Source organism: Talpa europaea (genome assembly GCF_964194135.1).
Source record: "Talpa europaea genome assembly, chromosome: 8".
NCBI lineage: Eukaryota > Metazoa > Chordata > Mammalia > Eulipotyphla > Talpidae > Talpa > Talpa europaea.
In genome coordinates, this window is record NC_140075.1 from 95,891,846 (window position 1) to 95,915,669 (window position 23,824).

Here is a 23,824-nt window from a genome sequence, read left to right on the forward strand (position 1 = left end):
CCCGCCACCCCCACCCCACCCCACCCCTTGCCCTCCGCCTGTGACTTTGTCCTCGAATGTGGACAGAAAGAGCATGAAATGGTTGCAACAGGGATGAGTGAAAGGGAAGCAGGCAGGGAGGGAGGTGGTATGAGATTTGGGAGGTAGAAAAGCAGGCTGCTACTCTCTCTCTCTCTCTCTCTCTCTCTCTCTCTCTCCCCCTTCCGAGCATTATCATCAGCCAGGTCACAAGGAAGGCTTCAGAGACAGGGAAGGCCAGTGTCGACAGGCATAGAGCCAGGACAGAACCCCTGAGGGAGCAGGGGAGAGAGAAAGGAGAGTTGGAAAGGGGGAAGCCACAGCAGCGCGCTCGGCCTGGCCGTGGACACGGGTAAGCAGACTGCGGTGGCTGGGGCCCACTGAGGCAAGTACATAAATGTTGTTCACACTCTGGCTGAAAGAGGGGAGGGTAAGGGGCCCAGAAGACATTGATGGGCGAGAGAGCAGCAGAGGTGGGATGAAGAGAAGAGGAAGCAAGAGGCAGGCCAGAGAAGAGGCTGAACGGGGCGGGAAAACTGGGCATCCTGCAAGAGCAGGGCACCTATGAGGGAGCCCCAGGTGGGGCTGCTCTCTTATCACAGCACCAGTGAGGCCTGGGAGGAAGGTGAGAAGGGTCTTGGGTGTCTACCCAGGCAGGGAGCTGGGAGGGCTGCTGCTAGTTCTTGCGGTGCCTTTATATAAATGTTTAAAGGTACTCTTTCCCCAAGGCATTTCGATGGGAAAATTGTCATACTGATTGTTAGAAGACATTTTTGCTGCCATCTGCAGGATTATTTTAGTATTAAATACTCAAATCTTCATTATCTATGGTGTGCACTTGGCACCTTGTGTGGTGTGCAACTCCTATCACGGTCCATGGCAGACCTAGTTGGGAAGCATCAGGCTAGGCTCTGAGCCTCTGGCCTGGACACTGAGGAAACGGCAGGAAGACTTCTCCCTGCCCTGGCTGCTGTGTAATTCAAGAAGATGGTCCTGCCCAAGCAGGAAGGAGGGAGAGCAAAATAAAGGGGACCTGGATGTTTAAGGGGATAGTCAGGAAGCATAGCCAAGAGCTGTCCTCCCAGGGATAAGGCTCTTGACTCAGATACCAAGGAAGGAGCCAAGACCACATTTCCTTCCTGTTTATGGTATCGACTATGCCTAGTGTAGCAGGACAGAGATGCTGGGGCATCCAGAGGCTGGGGTTCTCTGGTGTCTTCAAGTATCCTGATCTCAGAAAGCATCCTGACCTCCTACAAGAGGAGGAAGGGGCTTCTCTATTCCCTCCTTTCATTCCAGGGGCTGCAGCCCCTTGGGGCTGCTGCTGGAGAATCCAGGGGAGACAGAAGAAATGCGCAAAAGGGAGACGAGGAGAATGGGCGAGGCCGAGGGAGAGCTCACCTTCTGCGCACCCAAGAAGGCGTGGCAGTGACATGAAACATTAGGTCACATGGCCTTCCCATCCGGCCTTAGCGTGCCTACACATCTGTACAGAGAAGGAGAAGAGGTTGAGAGGAGAAAGTAGGCAGCAGCACAGAATAAACCCAAACAGCCATGGTGAACGAGAGGACACCAGACGGACAGACACAGACAGACAGAAAATGAGGGAATGGGCAGAAAGAGAAAAAACTGAGATTGCGGGAGGCGAAAGGGGTGGGCTGGGAGAGAGCACCCTCTGAGGCAGGGAGAGAGAGTGTCAGGAGAAGGAAGGTGCGGTGGGGGCAGGAAGAGGCAGGTCCCGTCATGCATTTCAAGACAAGTCACTCGGACTCCATGCAGAAGGCAGGAAATCTGCTGAGCGTATCCCAGACCCAAGGCCCAAAGCCCTGAAGGCCAGGCCCGCGGTTCTGTGCTCACGATGGCCCGGATGCTGTGCTTCCGGGGTCCTGCCTGGGCAGGGGCCTGGGAGCGGGGCTAAGTCTAGTGATGAAAATCTTCAAAGCTTCACTGTGAGCAGCATGAAGAGTAGGCTTCAGTTGCTCCCTGACAGAGAGCAGAACACACACTACCGGGTAGAGCCTCTACCAACTGGGCTCCCTCAACAAAACTGGGCCAGGATACATCCAGCTGTCCATCTCCTCCCTCCCTCCATCAGAGGGCTGGGCTTATGTGCAGGGGAGCAGGATGGCTTGTTATGAATGACTGGGCAGTATATCAGAAGACCCACAGGAGCTATGGACATTTCCCTGGGTCATACCCAAGAGCAGGAAAAAGCAGGGGGGCCTCGCTGTCATCTTTGCAAAATCAGGTCAGTGAAGACAGGCACTATCCCCCCATGATGTGGCGCCCTGGAGAAGCCCTGTGGTTTCCGCAGAGGTGGGAGTAGGGTGATGCCCGCTATACCACCCAGGTCTCCAGGAGCCACCCCCAGGGTTAGCGGCACACATGCAGCCCCTCCTGCTTAATCCGCCAGTCACCTGTGTCCCAGAAGAGAGCTCTTGCCCAGTTTATTGGAGATAGTAGAGGAAGAGGAGACGAGGAGAGGTATGGGTGGGGAGGGAGTTGAGGGGTGGAGAGCTGAGCCAAACAACACGCCACGTCAGCACCAGGGGCTAAGTCTACTGAAGAAACAGACCACCTGATCTGTCACGAGGGGGAGGAGGGGGCGGGTGGGCATGGTTTGGGATCCAGCATGAGGTGTGCTGGGCAAGGAAGGAGCAAGGGGCCCCGGGTACCTTCTGGGCTCCAGAAAAGGCGTGGTAGAAGCTGGACACATAAGTCATGATGGCCTTCTCATCTGGGCGGGCGGTTCCAACAATATCTGTTAAGAAAAATCTGGAGTTAAAGGCAGAGGCTGAATACATGCTACACCCCCGGATGTGATACAGAAAAAGGCTCCCAGAACCACCAAGTCTTCAGCCAAAATGCTGAACTAGAGTCTGAACTGCTTCTGGCATCAACCTCCAATTATGGGAACACGAGAGGTAGGAGGAGGCATGAAAAAGTGGAAGCAAACAGACAAATTAAGAATCGGGAACATTCTGTGGAACAGCTGGCTCTGTTTCTGCACCAAGTCCAATGGCAGGCATCATCAAGGGCTCAGAGGAGGAAGGAAGCGTTATACATCAGAAAAGACCAAAGAAACAGAGTGGCTAAATGCCAGGGGCAACCTTGTTTGGATCCCGATTAAAGCCAACCAACTCTAAAGAAAAATAATGAAGGAAACCTGATTTTGAACTGGGCAGTAGCTGTACCAAGGAAGGCCCATCAATTCTCTAGGTGTGAAAGCTGCTTTATAGTTGCTTAGGAAAATGTGCATAATTTTGAAGCATGTGTTCTGAAGTATGTAGTGGTGAAAAACTGTGAAGTTGGGATTTGCTTTAGACTATTTTCAACAGAGAAAACAAACAAAAAAGTGACCATCTAGATGATGGGGACATGGAAGTTCATGGGAAGAATCTCTGAAAATGGCCCTCCATCCACCCGGTCACTGTCACAAAGTGCCACATCTTACCTGCAGCCCTAAGTGTCCATCATCTCTCACAAAAGCCACCAACACATGTCCCTTCTCCCCCCCCAGCCCTAGCCACCCTTGAGCCCCGCTGTGTGTACAACAGACATGATGACAAATGCATTTGCCTTTTTCACGTTAATCCGTCTTCTTTCAGTCTGATTCACAGCATCTCAGCTGGAGAACCTCCCCCCTACAACAACAAAGGACCACTGTGCCCCACCTCAGCACCCCCTACTCAGACCCAAGATAAACATGAAAACTACCCCCAGGCAACTGATGCAAAAATAACCTCAAGGCCCTTTCTGGCACCAGCTTTGGGGTTCCTAACAGGCAGGAGACCCCTAGAATCCCCAAATGAGGCCCCAGACACCATGCCTTCTATATCCCGCCTCACTGCTAGGGCCTGCTCATCTAGGCCTGTGGCAGCAGGTGGGAGAGGGATGGGAGGCCCTGAGGAAAGAGCCTTTACCTTCCGCGTCCAGCATCTTGGGGATGTCCAGGTACTTCTCTGCCACGTCAAAGGCCGTGTTCAGATTTGTGAGCGGGTCATCCTAGAGGAAGCAGAGGAGGGTTATCTGGCGAGAGGCAGGACATAGTAGCACTGGCTGCCCGCCTCTGGTGACCACCAAGCCCGGGGCAGAGGGTCTGCTGCAGCCCCTCCCGTCTCCAGGTCACCTCTGGCCTCACCACCAGCGCCTGGTAACTGGTAATCTAAAAACCATTTCTCCTCAAGTCTCAGTTTCTTTGTCAGAGAATGGGGTGAGGAATACTGGCCTGCCGCCCAAGAAAGAACTGTTAAGAAATGCACGCTAAGAGCAGGTCTGGGCACCGCGTGCCTTGGCTTCTGGTGGTTTCAACTCTGCCCCTGACCAGCGGGAATTATGGGTAAGACAAGTGACCTGTTTCCCCACCTGTTTCCACTTAAGAGTTGGACCAGGAGCTCTCAAGCTTCTTTGGTGCTCAATTCTTATGAAATTTTAGAGCTCCATCAAATAGCCACAGCCTCTGACTACTCCAGCTTTCTGCTACCTTCTCAATCCCTAAGAGAACTCGTTAGGGATTGGCAAGGATGTGGGCGAACAGCATACCCCTGGTGGGACTGTAAAATGGTGCAGCTGTTGTGAAAACCAGTGTGGAGTTACACATATGATCAACAATTCCACTCTGGTTATGTCCCAAGGAATTGAAACAGGGACTCGAACAGATACCCGCGCACCCACATTCACAGCAGCATTATCCACAGTAACCAAACCAGAACAGCCAAACACTGACAGGTGAATGGCTAAACAAGATGTAGTGCATCCATGCAGTGGAATATTATGTTGCCTTCAAGGAAACTCTGACACATGATACAAGACAAATGAACCTGTAAACACTATGCTACATGAAATAAGCGACACAAATACTGTGGGACTCTACTTATGCAGAGACTGAGAACAGTCAAGGTCATAGAGACAGAAAACAGAATGATGGTTGTCAGTCGCAGGCAGAAGAAGGTGGGGGGGTGATGGGCCAGAGTTTTAGTTTTGCAAGATGAAAACAGTTCTGGAAATGGCTGGCAGTGCTGGCTGCCAACAATGGGCATGGACTCATGCCACTGCATTGCCCACTTAGAAATGGCTCAAGGGATCAAGTTTATGGCATGTATATTTTACCACAATAAAATATTTTATTGTAGAAAAGGCATAGTTTAGTGGGGGCTGAGGGGTTCCTTTCTGAACCTTCCCCTCTCTTCTTGGTTCCCCAGGCTAACCTAAAGCAAGCTGGTTTTGTCAGGCCAGGACTCAATCACTACTTGCAAAGGTCAGAATAACATGGCAGCAAAGGGAAAAAACATTCATGTGGGACACTTTCAGGAAAAATTGTTCAAAACAGTAAGGTGGAGTCATTCTGGGGAAGTTCCTGAAAGCTTCCAGAATGATAAAAATGCAGTGAAGTTCATTTCCATCAGGGGCCTTACGAAGACGGGGTGCACGCCCACCAGCCCCACCCATCCCCAGGGACCAGCAGGCCCCAGGACCCACCCAAGGTGCTCAGGAGGAGAGAGCACCCCAGCCAGAGCCCCCACTCCCCCTTATCCCCAAGCACAGTGGCTCCAGCAACCTCTTTGTTTTCTGTAAAACATCACTGTTCTGTGGAAACAGGTCTGTGCTGGGATCTGGGCTGAATTTTACTGGTGTTTAAATTAAAGTGAGGGGGAAACAGACCCAGTGAAACAGTGAGAAATGAGCAGAAGAAATGAAAAGACACAGAGAGGGACAGAGATGGGGAGGGAGCTGGACAGATAGCAAAGTCCCCTGACCTCTCGCCTCCCAAATGGCTTAAGCTCCTTGGAGGCTGTGGAGAGAGGGGGGCGGATATGGGACAGTAAGCATGGACGACTGTACATAAGGGCGGAGACAGATGTGGAGTAGCTGGCTCCTGCCGCCCCAGCACATCTCAGCAGGGACGGACACACACTGTGCATCAATCATCACACAGAAAGGATGGACGTGAAGATGCCTTTAAAAGAAAAAAAAAATGCTGCCTCTAATATTTCCTCTCTTGGCCCTATTTTAATTGGCCACATGATTTTCAGGAGGGCTAAAGAAGTTCTTAAACTGATTTTTTCCCCTTGCAAGGTTGCTGGTTAGAAGGCAGGGAATCCCTTGCTCAAAAGAGATTAGCTTGGGAAGGCAGAGCTGGTCCTCCACCCACACACACCTGGATACAGGCGCGCAGCCCGGCAGTAGGTGGGCCCTTCTATGTAGGCAGAGACCCCGGCCTGAAGCTCTGTGCCAGCTCAGGAAGGCTGGAAGGATGGGAATTTGCTGTTGCCCTCTCCTGTAAATCCTTTTTTTGTCAGTGCATTCCCCCACATTCTGGAAATGGGGGTCTTAACACCCCATGAATTGCCAGAGTGGCTTCTGCCTGCACCAGTAACAGTAAAACCCTTCCTGGGGGCACAGGCAATATGAGGGATTCCGCTGAAGTCAAGGGCGAGGTCAGCTATTCCTAGCAGGCTGCTGGCTATCAGATCGCTGGGGACATTCCAGCCCAAGCTCCAGGGGTGGATTCTCCCAAGAAGCCCAAGGCACGTGGCCTTCCAGTGCTGGGATGAGCTGAGAGGAAAGGCAGGTGGGGTTGGTCAGAGTCATCCTGGACAGGCCTCTTCGAGGCCAGCATCACTTAACCAGCCCAGACAGGAAGACACATGGCCAGACACGCAGCTCCCACCTTCCCCCCTCTCTTCACACATATTCTCAAGAAAATCTCCAGCAGTTTCATGCCAAAAGCATAAGTGAAATTGAGCAACAGCGAAAGGAAATTCCCCGGCAAACTTGAGCAGTAAGGGAAACCAAATCCAACTTGCCCAGTACAGCAAGCTGGGAAAAATACTCTAGGAATATGCAAGATTTTAAATGATGACAGTACTATACCCACCTTACAAAACCCGGGAGAAAACAAAAGGAAAAAATGTGAGTTAGCATTCCATCACCCTAATAAAACATTCAGTTTTGCTCTTTCTTCTGGGGGCTGTGCATTTCACCAAGGACACACGCTGCACTCACACAGCCCCAACCGTGCAGGTGTTTTCCTCTCACTTCCAGATGTGCTGTTTCATTGACTAATCTAAGGAGAATGACACCCCTCTGGCTGGGCCAGGGGCTCTCAGAACAGGGGGCCCAGTCCCACCCTTCCCCCACCTGTCCCCACCTACCCACCCAGGTACCAACCGCTGGGAGCTGGCAGTGGGAGTTCGGGTGAGCACACGTACCTTCCGCAACTTCCCATAGTCAATAAGCTCAGGCCGGTGGCGGTGGATTAAGGCACAGAAACCGAGGCCATCCTTCCAGCTGCCCGGGGAGAGAGAAGGTGGAACAAGCTGGTAAGTAGGGCTGGACACTGACTAAGCTAAAGGCACTAAACTCTTCTTTTCCAGAGATGAATATGTAATGCTTCGGAGCAGGAGCCAGCAGACAGGATGAGGACCATTTCATCCAGCCACAGCCCCCGGCACTGGGGTCAAAACTTTATGGGGCCTGGCAAGTTGAGACCCACCTGTCACATCCAAACCCACCCCTATCTGAAGTCCTAGGCCTTGACTGCTCTTCTCCGGGGGCCCAGGCTGGAACTTCCCCCAGGAAGCTCCCCAGCAGCACTAGCACCAGCCAGGCAGTAGGCATGGCACAGACACTACGGGGAGTGAAGGGGCTATGGGGAGTGAGGGGGGCATCTATGCATCAGTCGGTGACACTCCCTTCCCCAAGAAGCGACTTTTCCCACAAAAGCCTCTGCTCTGTTCTCAAGGCAAGACTGACCCAGTCAAGGCTCCTGGGGTCTCTGGGGGAGTCAGTCTAGGTTCTGCAAGAGCCCCGGCAGCCACTCACCTTATGTGGAAGTTCTGGATGTTGACATTTTTGTAAGGGGCTGTCTTCCTCTGACACCACAAGAGCAGCCCTTCCTTTGCTGAAGTCTCTGTGGGGAGAAGGACCACAGGCAGGAAGGTCAAGGTTAGTGGAGGGAGGAGAACCAGCTCATGCCACTGTGACCACAGGGTCTGTCCTCTTTCACATGGTGAGCCCACACAAAGACCCCTAGATTCCAGCCCGGCTGCTGTGACAGGCCATCAAACCTATTTCCTTAATGAATTTTAAGAAGTTATCTGAGAAACACAGAAGCAAGCCAGGAACTGTCTCATAGCTAGACACATTACACATTTAAATACAGAGACAATGAGCTTTTCATGCTTCCAGAGTGTCTCCCTGTCACTCCTTTTTATTCAAAATGGTAGCGATACAAAATAAGTGAGCAACCTATGCCAGGTGGTCACTTCAGGGAGGAAAGTTTGGTTGATCTGTGAAATATAAAATACAGGAATTTCCAAAACAGGAGTGCATGTGCCCTGTGTAGACAAAAGCTTGGGGGACAAAAGTATTAGGATTTCTGGTCAGATTTAATGTTCATATTTAATGTATCAACACCATTGTTGTGTGTGGATATGGGAAGTGGATATGGGTATGTTAGATATGTATGTGTCACACTCCCAACACAGACAGGTTGCCAGCCACACCACCTCCATGTGTTCAAATTTATGAATTGCAGGCTGTGGCACCCGGGGAGGTAGGTTCCCTTTGGAGCTCATTTACTTTCAAACCGCAAATTAGATCTTAGATGGCATTAAATGATTCCTTCTGCAAAGATAATATAGTAATCCAAGCACAGGTAAACAACTGAAAAATCAGCAAATCTAATGCTTCTATTCCAAACTCTTCATCAGCTATATGTTAAGATTAAAAGAAAGACAATTTAATCAGAGCTGACAAGAAGTCTGCCCAAAGAGAAGTCACCATGAAGGTTATTTGAAAAACAGATTTAGCTCTACAATCACTAGTAAGAACCATGTCCTAAGTGACTACAATCCTAAATACCACATATATATAAAGCAAACATAGGCCTTCACCTTGCTGTATCACCAAGTGTCAAATCAAGAGTTCCATAAAAAAAGAAATTTAATAAACACTGTTCTTAGTAAAAAGTTAATCTCTCTAAAAACCTTTTCAGGACTTCTGGACTGTTAAAATGCATTTTTTTTTAAATTTATTTATTTATTTTATAGAGGCATGCTTTATTTATTTATTTGTTTGTTTGTTTTGTTTATACATGCACTGGGTACAGTCAGAAGCGCGGGAGGGTGAGAGAATTCACCAGAGCCAGAGCGGGGAGCAGAGCAGGCAGAAGGACCGAAGTACACTGCTGAGGGGAGCAGCGGGCGGCAAGAGAGGTCTGTGCACCATGTGGGACCCTCCTCTGGTGGCCTGGGAGCAGCCGGGGATTGAACCGGCGCCGCAGAGGCTGCGGGCAGCTTCGCAACCCAGCGCTCAGCCGCTGCGCCACCGGGGAGGCCCTAAAATGCATTTAAAAAGTTAAAACACATTATCTCGGGCCTCCCTGGTGGCACAGTGGTTGAGCACTGGGTTGCAAAGCTGTCCGTGGCCTCTGCGGCACCGGTTCGATCCCCGGCTGCTCCCCGGCCACCAGAGGAGGGTCCCACATGGCGCGCAGACCTCTCCTGCCGCCCGCTGCTCCCCTCAGCAGTGTACTTCGGTCCTTCTGCCTGCTCTGCTCCCCGCTCTGGCTCTAGTGAATTCTCTCACCCTCCCGCGCTTCTGACTGTACCCAGTGCATGTATAAACAAACAAACAAATAAATAAAACATGCCTCTATAAAAAATAAAAAAAAACACATTATCTCTACCTCATCTTTTAAAATTTGTTGTTTCATAACATGCACAGCAACATAAAAATATAAAATATTACAAAGTATATTAACACTCATAGAAGACATAAAGCTCAAAACCTGCTAGAGTCTGGAATCAAGTCTGGAGATGACTGCCTAGACCATGCAGGCCCATTGCAGATCTGCAACGTGGTCACCAGAGGGTGCTATGAGAGTGAAGTAGGAGACCTGGGATCAGCTCCCTTTCTGGCTGCTATTCCCCTACCTTTTGGATTTAATGACTCAAGAGCCAGGCTGGATTTCCAATATACTCCCCTATAGCAACCTTGGGCTTTATCAAAGTAGTGGGTACCCTAAACAGTTTTTTCCCCAAATTTTATTTATTTATTTTCCTACATTGTTGTTTATTTTTGTACAATAATTGGTCCTAAACATTTCTTAATTCTCTACAAATAGTTCTTACTTCTATAGGAGGGAGGGAGCATGTGCCCCAACCAAGATCAAGCCCCCATTGCACAGGGTCAAGGAGGAATACGTGATGGTAAAGGCAGGGGTAGGGCTTGGGGACTTAATGGAAAAGAGTAGAAGACTTACCTTCCACAGAGATGTCCTGGATGGCAAAGCGTAGGATGATGGTCCAGATCATGCCCAGTGTCATTTTTACATTCCCGTCCACAATTTCTATACAAAGAATAGCAGGACTCATTAGGATAAGCCTTAGCAGGGTCAGAGTTGAGCCACCACATCCCTCTAAGTACCCTGCTTAGGAAATTAAAGATCTCACAGCTCCATTGCTAGAGGGGGAGTCAGTATGTTTCTAAGTTAGTACATCCTCAACATCGGTCTTGGCAATAATTTTTTTGTATTGATACCAAAAGCAAAGGTGACAAAAGCAAAAATAAACAAGGGGGAACAACCTAAATGTCCATTAATGGATGAATGGATAAAAACGTTGTGGGGTGTATCTACAATGGAATATTACTTGGTCATAAAAAAGGCCCAAATGGTGCCATTTGTAACAACATGGATGGACCCTGAGGAAATTATACTAAGTAAAATTAAGTTAGAAAGTAAGACAAATATCCTGTGACTTATTATTATTAAATGGGATATAGAAAATAAGTTTTAAAAAGACCAAGCTCATAGATTCAGAGAACACATTGGTGAGTGAATGGATGAAGAGTGTTAGTGACACAAATGGAGTTATAAAAGAAATAAGTCAAGGGGAGATAATATACAGTGTGGTCATGATCGTCAATTGTATTACATTTTTGAAAGTTGCTAAGAGTGTAAATTTTTTAAGTTTTCACCACAAGGGAAAAAATCTTTGTAGTTGTATATAGTGACAGACATTAACTAGACTTATTGTGGTGATCACTTCATAATATATACAAATATCAAATCTCTTGGTGTACACCTGAAAGTAATGTTATATATCAATTACACTTCAAAAAAAAAAAAAGTTAGTTCTATTACATGCACAGGTGCCAAGAGAGAAATCTATATGGGGGCGGGGGAGGATAGGAGGGTGCTGAGGGTCCCAGGGTAGTATGGGCAATTCTACTGGGCTCATCAGGAAAGGTAGCCATAAAGGGCCACATCTTAAAGCCTGAGCAATGTTCAACAGTCTGGAGGGGAAGGATTTCTAGGATATCACAAATGTTCTGGCATTTCGGGGACCTGGGACCTCAGGCAATCCCAGCTCAAAATAGCCATGATATCCAGAAAGTCAATGCAGACAACTGAAAATAAGAAACCTAACAAAGACATAAATTGCTGTTTTTTAGGATCTTAATTCACAAATCAAACTTATAATGCCACTGGCTGGGAATTAAAATACATGTTGTAAAAAAAGAGAAAGCTTCAAGATCACAACTAAGAGACACCCTACTAAATTCAGTTTAAAAGCACTTTTTCTAAATTCTATGAAGTAATTTTTTTTTCTTTTCAGTGCCAGGCCCAGAGGCAGAGAAACAAATATAAATAAGTCCTGTCTTCAGAGTTTAAGACAAGGATCTATTTATGGTCTTGGTGACAGGTGAACAGGTGACAATCAAATGACGGCTCGTTACCCTCACCTGCTTCCATATAAATTCAAAAAAAGATATGAATAGACACTTCCAAAACATGAGATGCAAATAACTGACTTACAAGAATGTTCAACCTCACTTGGAATTGAAGAAAAAAGCAATCAAATTTTCCCTACCCAAAGATCTTTAAAAATCCTTGACAGGTCCTCTCTTTGGTTAAATCCCCGCCACTCACGCAAATCAATTCCCAATTCTCTGAAGTCCAAATATTCTAAAATCAAATATTGTACAGAACCAAGAATGTAGGCTAATCCCTCCCCAGGTATGGAAGTTCCCTGCCTCCAGTCCCCACATGCATATATCTTCAGGGACCAAGCACATGCACCCTCCCCAGAATGCCACACCACCCCCGAGAGCACTGCATGTTACCCACAATTGGCTGACCCAGGGTCTCCCTTCCAGCCAGGTTCTGCTCTGTGGGGTCGACCAGAGCCTAGTCTAGTCTTTGCACCACATGATAATCCTTCAAAGGCCTGGGGTCTTTTACCCCAATAGGACCTGGTCCTCAGGATGCTGTTCCGTCAGGACCACCAGAAATGTTCCCTTGCCCTGCACCCCAGTGAACTCATTTCCAGAGACCTGTTCCACTGTCTTTTATTTCCTAGTTTACAGCAGAAAACTTCATTTCATTAAATAAACAAAACTCTTTTGGGGCCTCCTCTATGTTCCTGGCTCAGCAAAATGGCTATTCCTGTGTGATCTTGCTCAGCTTCTAACGGGATCTCAAAGTGGGAGGTTCAGCCTAAAGCACCATTACCCTGGGCAGTGGGAGGGTAAGGGGTGTCTTATTTTAAAGGAACCTTTTTAAAATCTTTAAAGACGTCAAGTCTATGTTGATAGAATTTGAAAATTGCAGTCAGTTAAGTGACTCCCTAAGAAATTAGGGGGGTGGGCAGTTTCTACCAGTGTCTGTCTTTGCTCCTCACCCTCTGCAGAGGCAGGCATGGCCAGCCTGGCATGCCACTTCACAGACAAGAAAGTTCTAGTCTAAGCCTCCACAGGTATGCAGTGATGCCAGGAGGTCCTCAGCGATGCCAGGGAGGTGCTCAGACCTCAGTTCTGTAGTCAGAAGCCCCAGGTTTAATCCTGGCTCTGCCACCCGTGGAAGCCTCCTGTCCTAGAGCCTGTGTGCAACCACACTACAGTCTTCCACTCCAGCCACTTCCCTGAGCCTCAGTTTCCTTGATTGCAAAATGTGGCTGGTGACACACCCTGCAGGCCTTTGCACAGGTAGATGAGGATAACACTAAATAGCATCCTGTCAAGCCAGGTATAGATCTGAAACTCAGTAAGTGCTAGTCTCTCCCAGCATCCTCCACTCTCCTCCCCTTTCTAAGGCAGTGTTAAATCTTCCTTTCTACAAAGCTTAGTTTATGGTTTCTTTTTAAAAATTGGAAAACTGAGTAGCACTGGACCTGTATTCATTCCCACACAGAAACAACTGGTTCGATCTATGTGGCAGCTGCTCCATTTAGAAGGATGTGTTGTCTCCTGTTCTCCACAGTCCCCACTCCCTTGGCCCACTTCACATATTGTTTACCTTTCTGCCCCTGTGGGTATCTGAGGTTGCACCAGAATACCTAAGCACCATTTTCTTTGGCTTCCCAGCCCTGCTTAGTTAAAACATTTCCTGTCAAATCTTTATTCCTCCCCAACAGAACAGACTGTTCTTATTAAAAGGTAGGGAATACTTTCCCACTAACAAAGCAAAGCACCCTGCTATATTTAAGTCCTTCAAACACTGACTGAGCACCTACTGTGGGCATTATGATGCTAGGAGCTAGAGCCACAGACCACAGAAGGTATGGGGAGGCTGGAGAGACTGGGATATATAAGGCACAACCCAAGATGGACTCAAGCACCAGCTGGAGTCCCCAGTGAGACAGGGGCTGGCAAACCTTTTCTGTAACGGGTCTGATAGGAAATATTTTCCGCTTTGCAAGCAGAAGGTCTCTGTCACAACTACTCAACCCTGCCATTGTAGCAGGAAAGCAGCCACAGACAATATGTAAACAGACGCGTGTGGCTGAGGGCCACTATTTATAAAAGCCTGTGTCAGTGGGATTTGACCCCAGGGCCTGTAGGTTGCCAATCCCCATGGCTAAAATTTCTCAGTTCGATGTAGCCACATAAAAGCCCTCAATTTCTAGAAAAAAAGAGATTTCTCCCCCAAGAGAGATCTGCTCTTGTGCATTTACTGGAGCAAGACCCCCACCCTTGTCAAGCGAGGCCCCTGTCCAGGGCATTTATTACTCTGATGTCACACAGACAAGGAGCCGAGTTCTGGCTTTGCCACTGAGTAAGGATGGGACCTCGAGCAAGTTACATAATCTCGTAGGCATCTGTTTTTTGTTGGCAAAATGGAAGTAATTATTATAGAGCCGTCTCATAGGTCTGTGGTGAGGGCAAAGAGTTCACCGACACAAAGGGTTTCGGCACAGGACCTGCCATGGAGTAAGCGCTCAACAGTCACAAGCGTGGTTATAGCAGCCTTGAGCGAATGAACAATGACAGATGGGGACTGTGTCTTACTCATCTTTGCATCTCTGCACCACACAGCAGGTACCCCCAAATACTTGCTGAATGCACAGGACGCTGTGCTGACAGGGTCTGGTTTGTTCTGTTCTATTCTCTCACTTCTATCCTACTCCAATCATCTCACCCTCCTCTTTTCTCCAGAGCTGCCACAGTACATGCAAGAAATTGTGCTCGCTCCTTTGAATCACTAAGAACATACTCATAACAGTTTAAATTGAGCTTTAAAAAGTTTAAGTGAAGGAAAAAGAGCCAGGAAGCTACTCTGCAAGGAAATGCTATGAAGAAAGATCCTAAAAGACATGGGTCTCCCCAGGGCTCCATGGAGCCCCACAGCAGCTTCTCCTCCCCCAGCCAGAGTTTGCACACTCCCTCATACCCACAGAATTCCCAGCTTTGGGCAGCAAAGCATGGTCAGGCCCTTGGATAAAGGGGCAGCAGGATCTCAGAATCCCACGGGATGCTGACTGCAGACCAGCGAGCAGACCTTTAGTTTTCTAGGCAGAGGACAGTTGGCAGGAAGCCGAGGTCAGGGGAGGCTGAGATTAGATGGGAAGAGCCGTTGCTACATGAAGAATCCACAGATGGACCAGATGGAGGTACCAGGAACCCTACTTCCAAATGCCCTCAGGGATGTGGGGGCCCAGGTCTCAAGGTCAAAAGGTCAAGAGAAGCAGTAGAGCAGAAAATCAGACTCCTTAGGGCAGCCAGGGAGCGGGCCTTACCTTCGGCTCCGATGGACACCAGTTTGACCCCCTTGCTGGCAATAAAGTCCAAGGCTTTATTGACATTGGAGATCTTGTGCACCCTCATTTTGCCTCTTTCCGGCTTGGCCAGGCGCTCACCTGAATACAGAGCAACAAGGGGAAGAAGGGAAAAGGAAGGTGAGACACCATGACACAGGGGCCAGGGTGGCCCTCAACACACTCACGCACACCTCGGACCACACTTGGGAGCCGGGGACCGCGCTTCCCTGCAGGGACATGCATCCGCCCACCCGACTCTTCTTTCTTCCATTTCTCAGATCTAATTCTGTATTGTCCCCAGTAGATGCCAGGGAGTTGGCTGGGTGTCGGGAATATGGGGATGAACAGCACAGTCTGCTGCCTTTGGGTACTGATGGTCCAGGAGGAGAGACAAGCAGACCTTCGATAGAAAAACACACAGCTGCACCTGCAGGCATATGTCACTTGCCAACAAGGATACATTTCAAGAAATGGGTTGTTGGCAATGTTGTCGTTGTGTGAATAGCACAGAACACACTCACACAAAACTAAGTGGGACTGCCCACAACACACCCAAGCTGGGTACAGGGACTGTTGTTGTGTGTGGGCCTTGTGGACCAAAACATCACTATGTGCGCGTGAGTGTGCAATAGCAAGAAGGAACAACGCATAAAATAGATGCTTAAAAGGAAGATGCTGGGGAGGCAGGTAGAAGGATGCAGGAGCTGTGCAGTGGGCAGGGAAGGCCTCTGATTGGTAGCAGAGGCAGGCCTGACTGCAGGGAATGGTGATGGAGGTAGGGGAACAGCACATGCCAAGGCCTTGTAGTCTAAACTGTTTTGGCCTGGGAGGAAGTATGAGTCACTTTAGAAACAGTCCCCTGGCTGCTTGAATGCAGTTGCCATGGATTCCCTCTCCCTTTGAGAATCACTGGTCTTGTCTTGCCTCCTGTGAGCACCCATGTTAACCCTCTACCCTACACAACTGCTGCTCCCCTTACATGGGAGCTTCTGTTCTTCAGGGGTCAGGGCCAGAAGTTGCAGAGAAACAGGGAGAGGAGCAGGTTCTCCAAACACCCCATTGAGGACACTTTTATTCCAGAAATGGGGCATACACCCAGGGACCTCCTGAAACTATTCAAAAAAATTATAAGCACAATTGCATGTTTTTTACCTGGGGAAATGGAATGTAGAGTTCAGAGTCTCTAAGAGGCCAGGGGCCCAAGAGGCTGAGAGCCACCATCCTAGAATCTGAAATTCAGGATCCTTGCACCAGTGCCCTGCCCCCCAACTCCAAGCACAGTCTGGCTGAGGGGGGTTGTGCTGGGGGAGTCTGGGCAGCTGGGATGACAGAGCAGCTTCTCCAGGCCTCCCTCCCCAACAGCCCCCTCCCCTCCAGCATCCAGAGAACAGCCTTCCTGCCACAGATGTGACTTGGCCCTGAAGCTCCCAAGTAAGCACAGCTGGGCTTTTATTTTAAAATCAAGACTTCCCACGGTGGCTCTCCCAAGGCTGTGAACATTGCCGAGCCTCTCCAACAGGGTCCCCCACATCCTGATGAGCAGCTGACATGCCACAGGGGCCCTCCCCATAGGATGGGTGGAGGCAGCACCCCTGGAAGGCTGCCCCTGCTGATGCCTCAGCCCCTGAGCCTGCACTCTCAGCCACCAACAGCTGCACGGGCTGTCTGGAACAGGACTTCACGGCCTGCGGCTCTCAGACGTCAGTCAGCACGAAACACCCGGAGAACCTACTGCCTGCAGAGTGCAGTCCTCCCCTGCCTTCTAAGTTCCTGATTTAGGATGTCTGGGTGGGCCTGGGAACCCACACAATGACAGGCCGCCCGCCTATGCTTAGAGGTGGTGCAGGGACCACCCACTTGGAGGACTTCTGCAGACCCCTCCTTCCTTCTCTTGTCAGCCCACCATCTCTAAAAATGCTCAGGAGGAAAGGACAACCTCGTGGGAACTTGGGGTCCCCCAGCCTCAGATCTGCACAGGACCACTGAGACACAGGCTGGCCCATGTGGGAAGGCACGGGGGTTTGGCCAAACGCCTGACTCTGGATTCAGTCCCTTTAGTTGTGCTGAGCATTAACTACATGCCAAGTACATCTCTAAGCACTTGGGACACAGAGATGAGCCTGTCCCTGTCTCTGGAGCGCAGCATAATGTGGGGAAGAAAGGGCAAAAATTATTATAATGTGTCACAAATGACACCATAGAGGAGTAAATTAATGGGGTGTTACAGGTGTAGGGGCACTCAACCACTCAAAACCACTCAAATGGGAGCAGTGAGTGTCAGAAAAGCCCTCCACCCGAGTTGGGTCTTAAAGAATGACAAAGAGTAATACTACGTTGGCTTAAATTAATGTTGGGGAGGAGGTAGGGAAAGATGCTCTAAAAGGCAGGTAGAGGAAAAATGTATGACAGTCCCTAAAAAATGATTATTAAATCACCATATGACCCAAGAATCCCCCTATGGCTATATACAAAAAGAACTGAAGGCAGGGACTCCAACAGATGCAGGCCCACCTCATCTCACTGCGTGTTCCTCTATGGCACCTGAGGTATCACGCTTTCTGGAACCCGCACGGGCAAGCCTACCGGCACCATCTCCCAGTGGATCCGCTCTCTCTGGGTCTCTAGGTCACATTTAACTAAGGCATGTATACTGGTTTTCTTAGACATGATACTAAAACCACTTAATATCCTACAGTGTAGTGTAAATATACATGCACCAGGAAACGAAAAAAATTTATGACTTTTTTTATTACTGTGGTAGGGAACCTAACCCACAATCTCTAGGATCTGTTGTAGCTGCATATGTATATTAACAGCAGCATTATTCAAGATAGCCAAAAGCTGGAAACAATTTAAGTGTTTATCAATGGATAAAGGAATAAATAAGGTGTGATAGGGCCTCCCTGGTGGTGCAAAGATGCAGCCTATGAAGCTATCCACAGCCACTGCAGCTCAAGTTCAATCCCCAGCAGGCCAGGGAGCTATCCACATGGTGCAGCAGACCTCTCCTGACTCATCTGCTGCTCCCCCCAGCAGTGTATTTCACTCAATCCGCCTGTTCTGTTCCCTACTCTGTCTCTTGTGAATCCTCTCACCACCGCCCCCCATACCTCTGGCCTGTACCCCAGCTCTTATATGCATAAATAAATAAATCTTTAAAAAAAGAAAAAAAAGGTGTGATGTATATACAATGGAATATTACTCAGCCTTAAAAAGGAAGGTAATTCTGACATGCTACAAGCAGCATGAACCTCGAGGACACAATGTTAAGTCAAATAAGCCAGTCACAGAAGGACAAGTACTGCAGGTAGCCACTCATATCAAGTTCCTAGAATAGCCAAATTCACAAAGACAGAAAGTAAAAAATGTCAGAATTGGCAGGGGCTGGTGGGAGGATGGAATGGGAAGTTAGTTTTCAAGAGTAAGGAGCTTCAGTATGGGATGATGAAAATGTTGTGGAGATGGATGGGGGACGGTGGCTGCATGACAATGTGACTGGACTTAATGCCACTGAGCTGTAACCTAAAATGGTCAAAATGGAAAATTTTATGTTATATATCTTTTACCACATACATACAAGGGGAATATAAAAAAGTACTGGTTTTATTTTTAAAAGGGCACTTGGAGCTTGGACAAAAGCACAGAGAGCAGACGGGAGGACTCCCTGTCTCCCAGGGGGGCAGAGGGTCTGGGAATGATACCTTTTTGGGAATAGTAGTTGAAAACGGAGCAGGTGCCAGCTCACGAAGGAGCCTACAAACTGTGCTCAGGAATGTGGGCTGCAGGCACAAAGCCCTGGGAAGGCACTGGAGGGTTCCAGCAGGGAACACTGCGACCATATTTGGGCTGTTGAATGGACCCTCTGGCTGCAGTGCATGATGGACTGCAGGGGAGGGAGTCGCGGAGAGGGGGTCGGAGGCCTAAGCGAGAGTGGACACAGGCTCCCACTGACACCCCAGTAGCAGAGGCAAAAGATAGATAATGAAAGAAAGCAACAGAATGACCAGAACTAGAGTGGCAAGTTGGAAAGGAGAGCAAAAGGGAGCTGTCTGTGATTCCTAAATGAGATTTAGGGGAAAAAACACAAAGACCGCAGGAGGAAAAAGAGGTTTGCAAGGGGCAGAGTGTAAGCACAGTTTGGGGCATGCTGAGTGGACCCCGGGAGATAACTGGGTGGAGGTGCCTAGTGAGGGTCAGTATTTAGAGGGTCTTGAGGGGAAAGGCAGTTCTGAGATTAGGTCTGGGACTCGCTGGCATCAAGGTGGAAGGCAGAGACAGAGCTGGGCTACCCAATCTATAAGCCAAGGCTGGAATCTTGGGGACTGGAACCTTGAAGGGATGGTGGAAGAAAGGTACTCATAAGACAGCAGAGATGTGCAGCCAGGGGAAGCTGTTCCTCCTGGTATGTGGACACTCAAATTCCAAGCTCGGGGCCAGATAAAGTGGGGATCATGGGACTGGCCCATGTGGATATAGGCAGATGGGTAGCCAAAGTATGGAGATGATCAGCCTGCATTCTTGATCTTGGAGACCAAACTTCAAACTCCCTGTTTGTCAATGAGGAAGCTGAGGCAGGGAGGCAGTGACTTTTCCAAGGACACATAGGTGGTCAGAGGCAGTGCCAAGACCAAGACCCAGTCTCCTAGTCTGAATTCACACTTCATCCACAAACATCTTTCAGGAGAGCCAAAGTTAGCCACAACCACAGCAGCGCAGAAGCAGAGGGGTAAGGGCACATTCCCAGAGCGGCAGAACCCAGCAGTAGCACCTTATCTTGATGAGGTGGGCACACTGGGTCTGGCACACTTTTGTCCTGGCACTCCCAACACCAGTGGCTGGTCCACTCACCTGAGATGACCTCCAGCAGCAACATGAGCTTCAGGCCATCCCGGAAGTCCTCCTCAATGTTCTCGATCTGTGTCCCCGCCTTACGGAGGTGGGAGTTGCACCATGCCGTGAAAGTCTGGGCAAAGGAAAGAAGAGCAAGCAATCAGGCTCCCCTCAGGCCACCTGGTCACAGAGGCTTAGGATCAGGGTCTATGGTCTCCCAGGGGCCTCGATGGGTCTCCAGAACCCGCCTGCCTCGTGCCATCTTGCTAGTGGTTCTGTGCAAGTCATGGGTGGGCACCAGTTGGATGGACAAACCAGCATCCTTTAACCACTACCCTCCCATCTTCTTTCAAAAACTTCCTCTCCATCTACAGTTAGGAATGCCAGCAATTTACCTCTTAGGTTATAAGGCTTGGTTTCAATCTTCACAGTTTTAAGGCAGAGAATCCCAGAAGTAATAATAGTAAACCTCATTAACACCTTAAGGTTAATTAGTTTACTATTAAATCCTTGCCCAGTTGGCAGATGGCTAAAGGAAAGGACTAATCAACTTTGTTGGGGATATAGTTCAGAGGCACAGTGTCATGATAAGGAGAAAAAAAGGTAAGCACCCCCATGTCTGTGTGTGCTTGGGATGGTGGATGGAAGCACCTCAAGCTGCAAAAGTTTGAGGAAAAATCCTAGAAAGTGAATGTAAGGAGGCTCAATGAAAGACCATCAGTGTTGGAATTCTCATGTGTGGGGGGAAAGATCAGCAACATTGAAGTTTCTTTATTAAGCAGAAAATCAGGCAGGTCACTAACCAAGCTTTCCCGGCCAATAGCACCACCTGGTGGCTCAACAAAGGCCAGGGTGGTGGAACAAACGCGTGGCTTCAGTTTTGCATGCCCCTCTAAGCCTGGGCAAGGGCCTCCCACAATGTCAAGTTCCATGGGACACAGAAGAGCACTTCTGCTTCACACCCAGCCCTATCCTTGGCAAGTGCAGACTTCGCACCAAAAGGCCCTCATAACTACACGGGGCTCCATGTTCAGGCCCCACAAAGCTGCCACAGTGAACAGTGCGTTCTCCATGACAACAGTGGTAGCCACACTAGAAATACTCCTGCTCCTGGGGAAGGCAACCAGAATCATGTGAAGGTGGGAAGAGGGGGGATAAACACCACACCAGTGATTACAAGAGAAAAGAAATGTCTGTTTCGGTGGAGAAAGGTAACAGATCCCCCTCGGAATTGATGACCTAGCAAGAGAGACGAGAAATAAAGATCATGAAAGATGCAATGTGTGCACAGAAGCAAAATGCAAACCAATAGCTGGGGAGGTTTCTTCTGGGGTATCCTCAGGTTTTGAAGGATAAAGACTACAAAAGGGAGGAGAGGAGTAATAGGGGAAGGGCATTCCAAGCAGAGGGGATGGAGGTTTAATCATTACACTGAGTAGTAAACATGTATTGGTCACCCCTGAGTGGCGGGCATTATGCTGATAAATACATGCTCAGAAGCAGGCGGGTATAGGACCTGTTGAGAAATCACTGCATGTGACCAACGTGAAGAGCACAAGAAGGGAAAGTGATGTAGGAGTCTGGGAATGGAGATGGGCCCAGAGAATCTTGGAAGCCAGATTAAAAAGTGTGAGGAACCATGAACAGCAATTTAGGACCTTACCTATGCAGTTTTTCTTGATGGACAAATTTCTTAATTTAGCATAATGGTAAAAAGAGAAAAAAGGGCTGAGAGTTGCTCAATCAAGCACATCATAATCACCTGAGAGAAGCTCAGAACCACTATTACTTCTTTCCATTTTGATGAGGTTTGAATAAAAACTGAACTGCAGGGCCTCCCTGGTGGCACAGGGGTTAAAGTCTCAGTGCTATCAAGCTAAGGCCAGTCACTGCAGCATGAGTTCAATCCCTGGCCAGGTTGCTGACCCACAAGGCGCAGCAGACCCCTCCTGTCTCGCCCGCCGTTCCCCTCAGCAGTGTGTTTCAGTCAATCTGCCTGTTCTGCTCCCCACTCTGTCTCTGGTGAATCCTCTCAGCCCCCATACCTCTGGCCTACACCCCAATGCTTGCATGCATAAATAAAAATAAATCTTTAAAAAAAAAACAACTGAACTGTATCTGTCTCAGCAGCTTCTGAGTTAAACTTTTCACTGGACTTGAGAGGAAGTTGCTGACCTCTCCCCGCTTTCCCAAGAACCTTGCCCCATGAGGAGCCATGTCTAGCCACATTAAAAAGCAACAGGAAGCTGTGTCTTTGTTGCTTCACTTGAGTTGTTGATGTCAGTTCAGTGTAGAGAAATAAACAATTTCACAAGTGTTTAAAGTTGATATTTCAAGGATGAAGGATCAACATAATAGAGGGAGGATGGTCAGGATTTCTGGTGCTCCAAAGTCTCTCTGAGGATAGGTTTTAAATGTTCAAGCTGGGGTAAGATATCACCTCCTCCAGGAAGCCCACTTGACACCACCCACCAAGACTGTGTTGGGGGCACAAAGCCCACCATGTCCTGCATCTACTCCATCACTGCCCATATCCCACCGCATGATCCTTAGCTGGCTGTTTGTTAGCTCTACACCCCAAGACTCATTGCTCACCCTAGAGTCCCAGGGCAGAATCAGGGACACAGCAGTGAACATCAAAATTCCCAACACTCTAGTGGACATAAAAATAAGACAACTGAGTAAAGGAATGAGTAAGGAACAGATGTGAGCCTGGGAGGGTTCTGGAAGACCCAACTGCACCCGTGGGCCTTGTTGAAGGGTATCAGGGCAGGTGGCCAAATTCCTCTCAGGGACCTCCAGAAGCAGAAGATAGCTCAGAGGCAAGGAGAGGTGGCAAGGCCTGAGAGAGTACCTACTGGGTGTGAGAGAGTACCTACTGGGTGTGAGAGAGTACCTACTTGGTGTGAGAGAGTATCTACGGGGTGCTTTCCTCCATTGTGGCATTGCAAGCCTGGCCAGAGATGAATAGGTAATTAGCTTTTGCTTTCACTATTATAATGTTTTTCATTATGAAGAATAAAGAATTTGTAACTCTAAAATAAATAAGTCATTTTGTGTTCCCATATTCTCTCCCAGATGTCACCTGTCCAAATATGCACTTCCACTGGGTATCATCATACTATAAATCCACATGGGGTTGGGTCTTTTCATTTACCATCATCTTGTATTTCACAGTGCCTTGTTCTCATCACCCTCCAAGCCTACACCCCACCCTGCCTGTGATCTACTGACTCGAGGGGAAATGGGTTGCCCCCGCAACCTCCAGGGACAGTTTCAGGTCCAAGATAACCATGGGATCACCAGCAGCACCCCCACCAACCAGTCAACAAGCGCGGTTGAGGCTGAGAGGGAAGGAAGGAAATGCTGCTTGAGTAAAAGTTAATGCTTTTGTGTAAGAGCAAAAGTGCTGTTGAAAGTAGCCAGCTCCATTTCCTGGGGCTCTGGCTCAGAGGCCTGAGGGACCAGCACACCTGTAAATTTCTCAGGTCTCAGTACAAAATCCCGTTTCTGAGGCCTTGGGAACTGAGCTTTGCTGAAACCCCTACACCGCTATCCCATGCATTGACAGAAAACTGCTGCAAAGGGGCCTCTGAGCACTTCCCACATAGCAGAAGGCCCCAACAAAGCAGCCTAACCCGCCTGTCACGAAGCTCAGGCCTAAGAGGAAATGGCGGAGGTGACGCAGTGCTTAAGAACACGCACTTGGAGATGCACCAGACATGGGGCCAATTCTCAGAGGCGTTATTTACCTGCTGTACAACCTTCAGATTAACCTCCCTAAACCTTGGTTCCCTTAGCAATAAAGTGGAGAGGGTGAAAGCACCTTATAAAAGTCAGGGGGACTAACACATATTTATGAAGTACCTGCCGTTTAGAAAGTGCTCGATTCAGGGCAAGGAGAAGGAGAAAAACCAGCTCCTCTGAAACCT

General features: G+C 48.8%; 1 protein-coding gene across 14 annotated transcripts in view; it reads right to left on the minus strand.

The window, feature by feature from the left end:
* ACTN1 (actinin alpha 1) overlaps positions 1-23,824 on the minus strand; it is a gene marked incomplete at its 5' end in the record, with an annotated part of 93,428 nt that overhangs the window by 20,331 nt on the left and 49,273 nt on the right. For all 14 annotated transcript variants that reach the window (XM_084239616.1, XM_084239615.1, XM_084239614.1 and 11 more), the window contains 7 exons: positions 2,694-2,779; positions 3,942-4,023; positions 7,230-7,308; positions 7,843-7,930; positions 10,286-10,372; positions 15,042-15,161; positions 19,911-20,025. In XM_084239616.1, the coding sequence (XP_084095742.1) occupies positions 2,694-2,779; positions 3,942-4,023; positions 7,230-7,308; positions 7,843-7,930; positions 10,286-10,372; positions 15,042-15,161; positions 19,911-20,025 (657 nt within the window). The remainder of the gene's footprint in view (positions 1-2,693; positions 2,780-3,941; positions 4,024-7,229; positions 7,309-7,842; positions 7,931-10,285; positions 10,373-15,041; positions 15,162-19,910; positions 20,026-23,824) is intronic.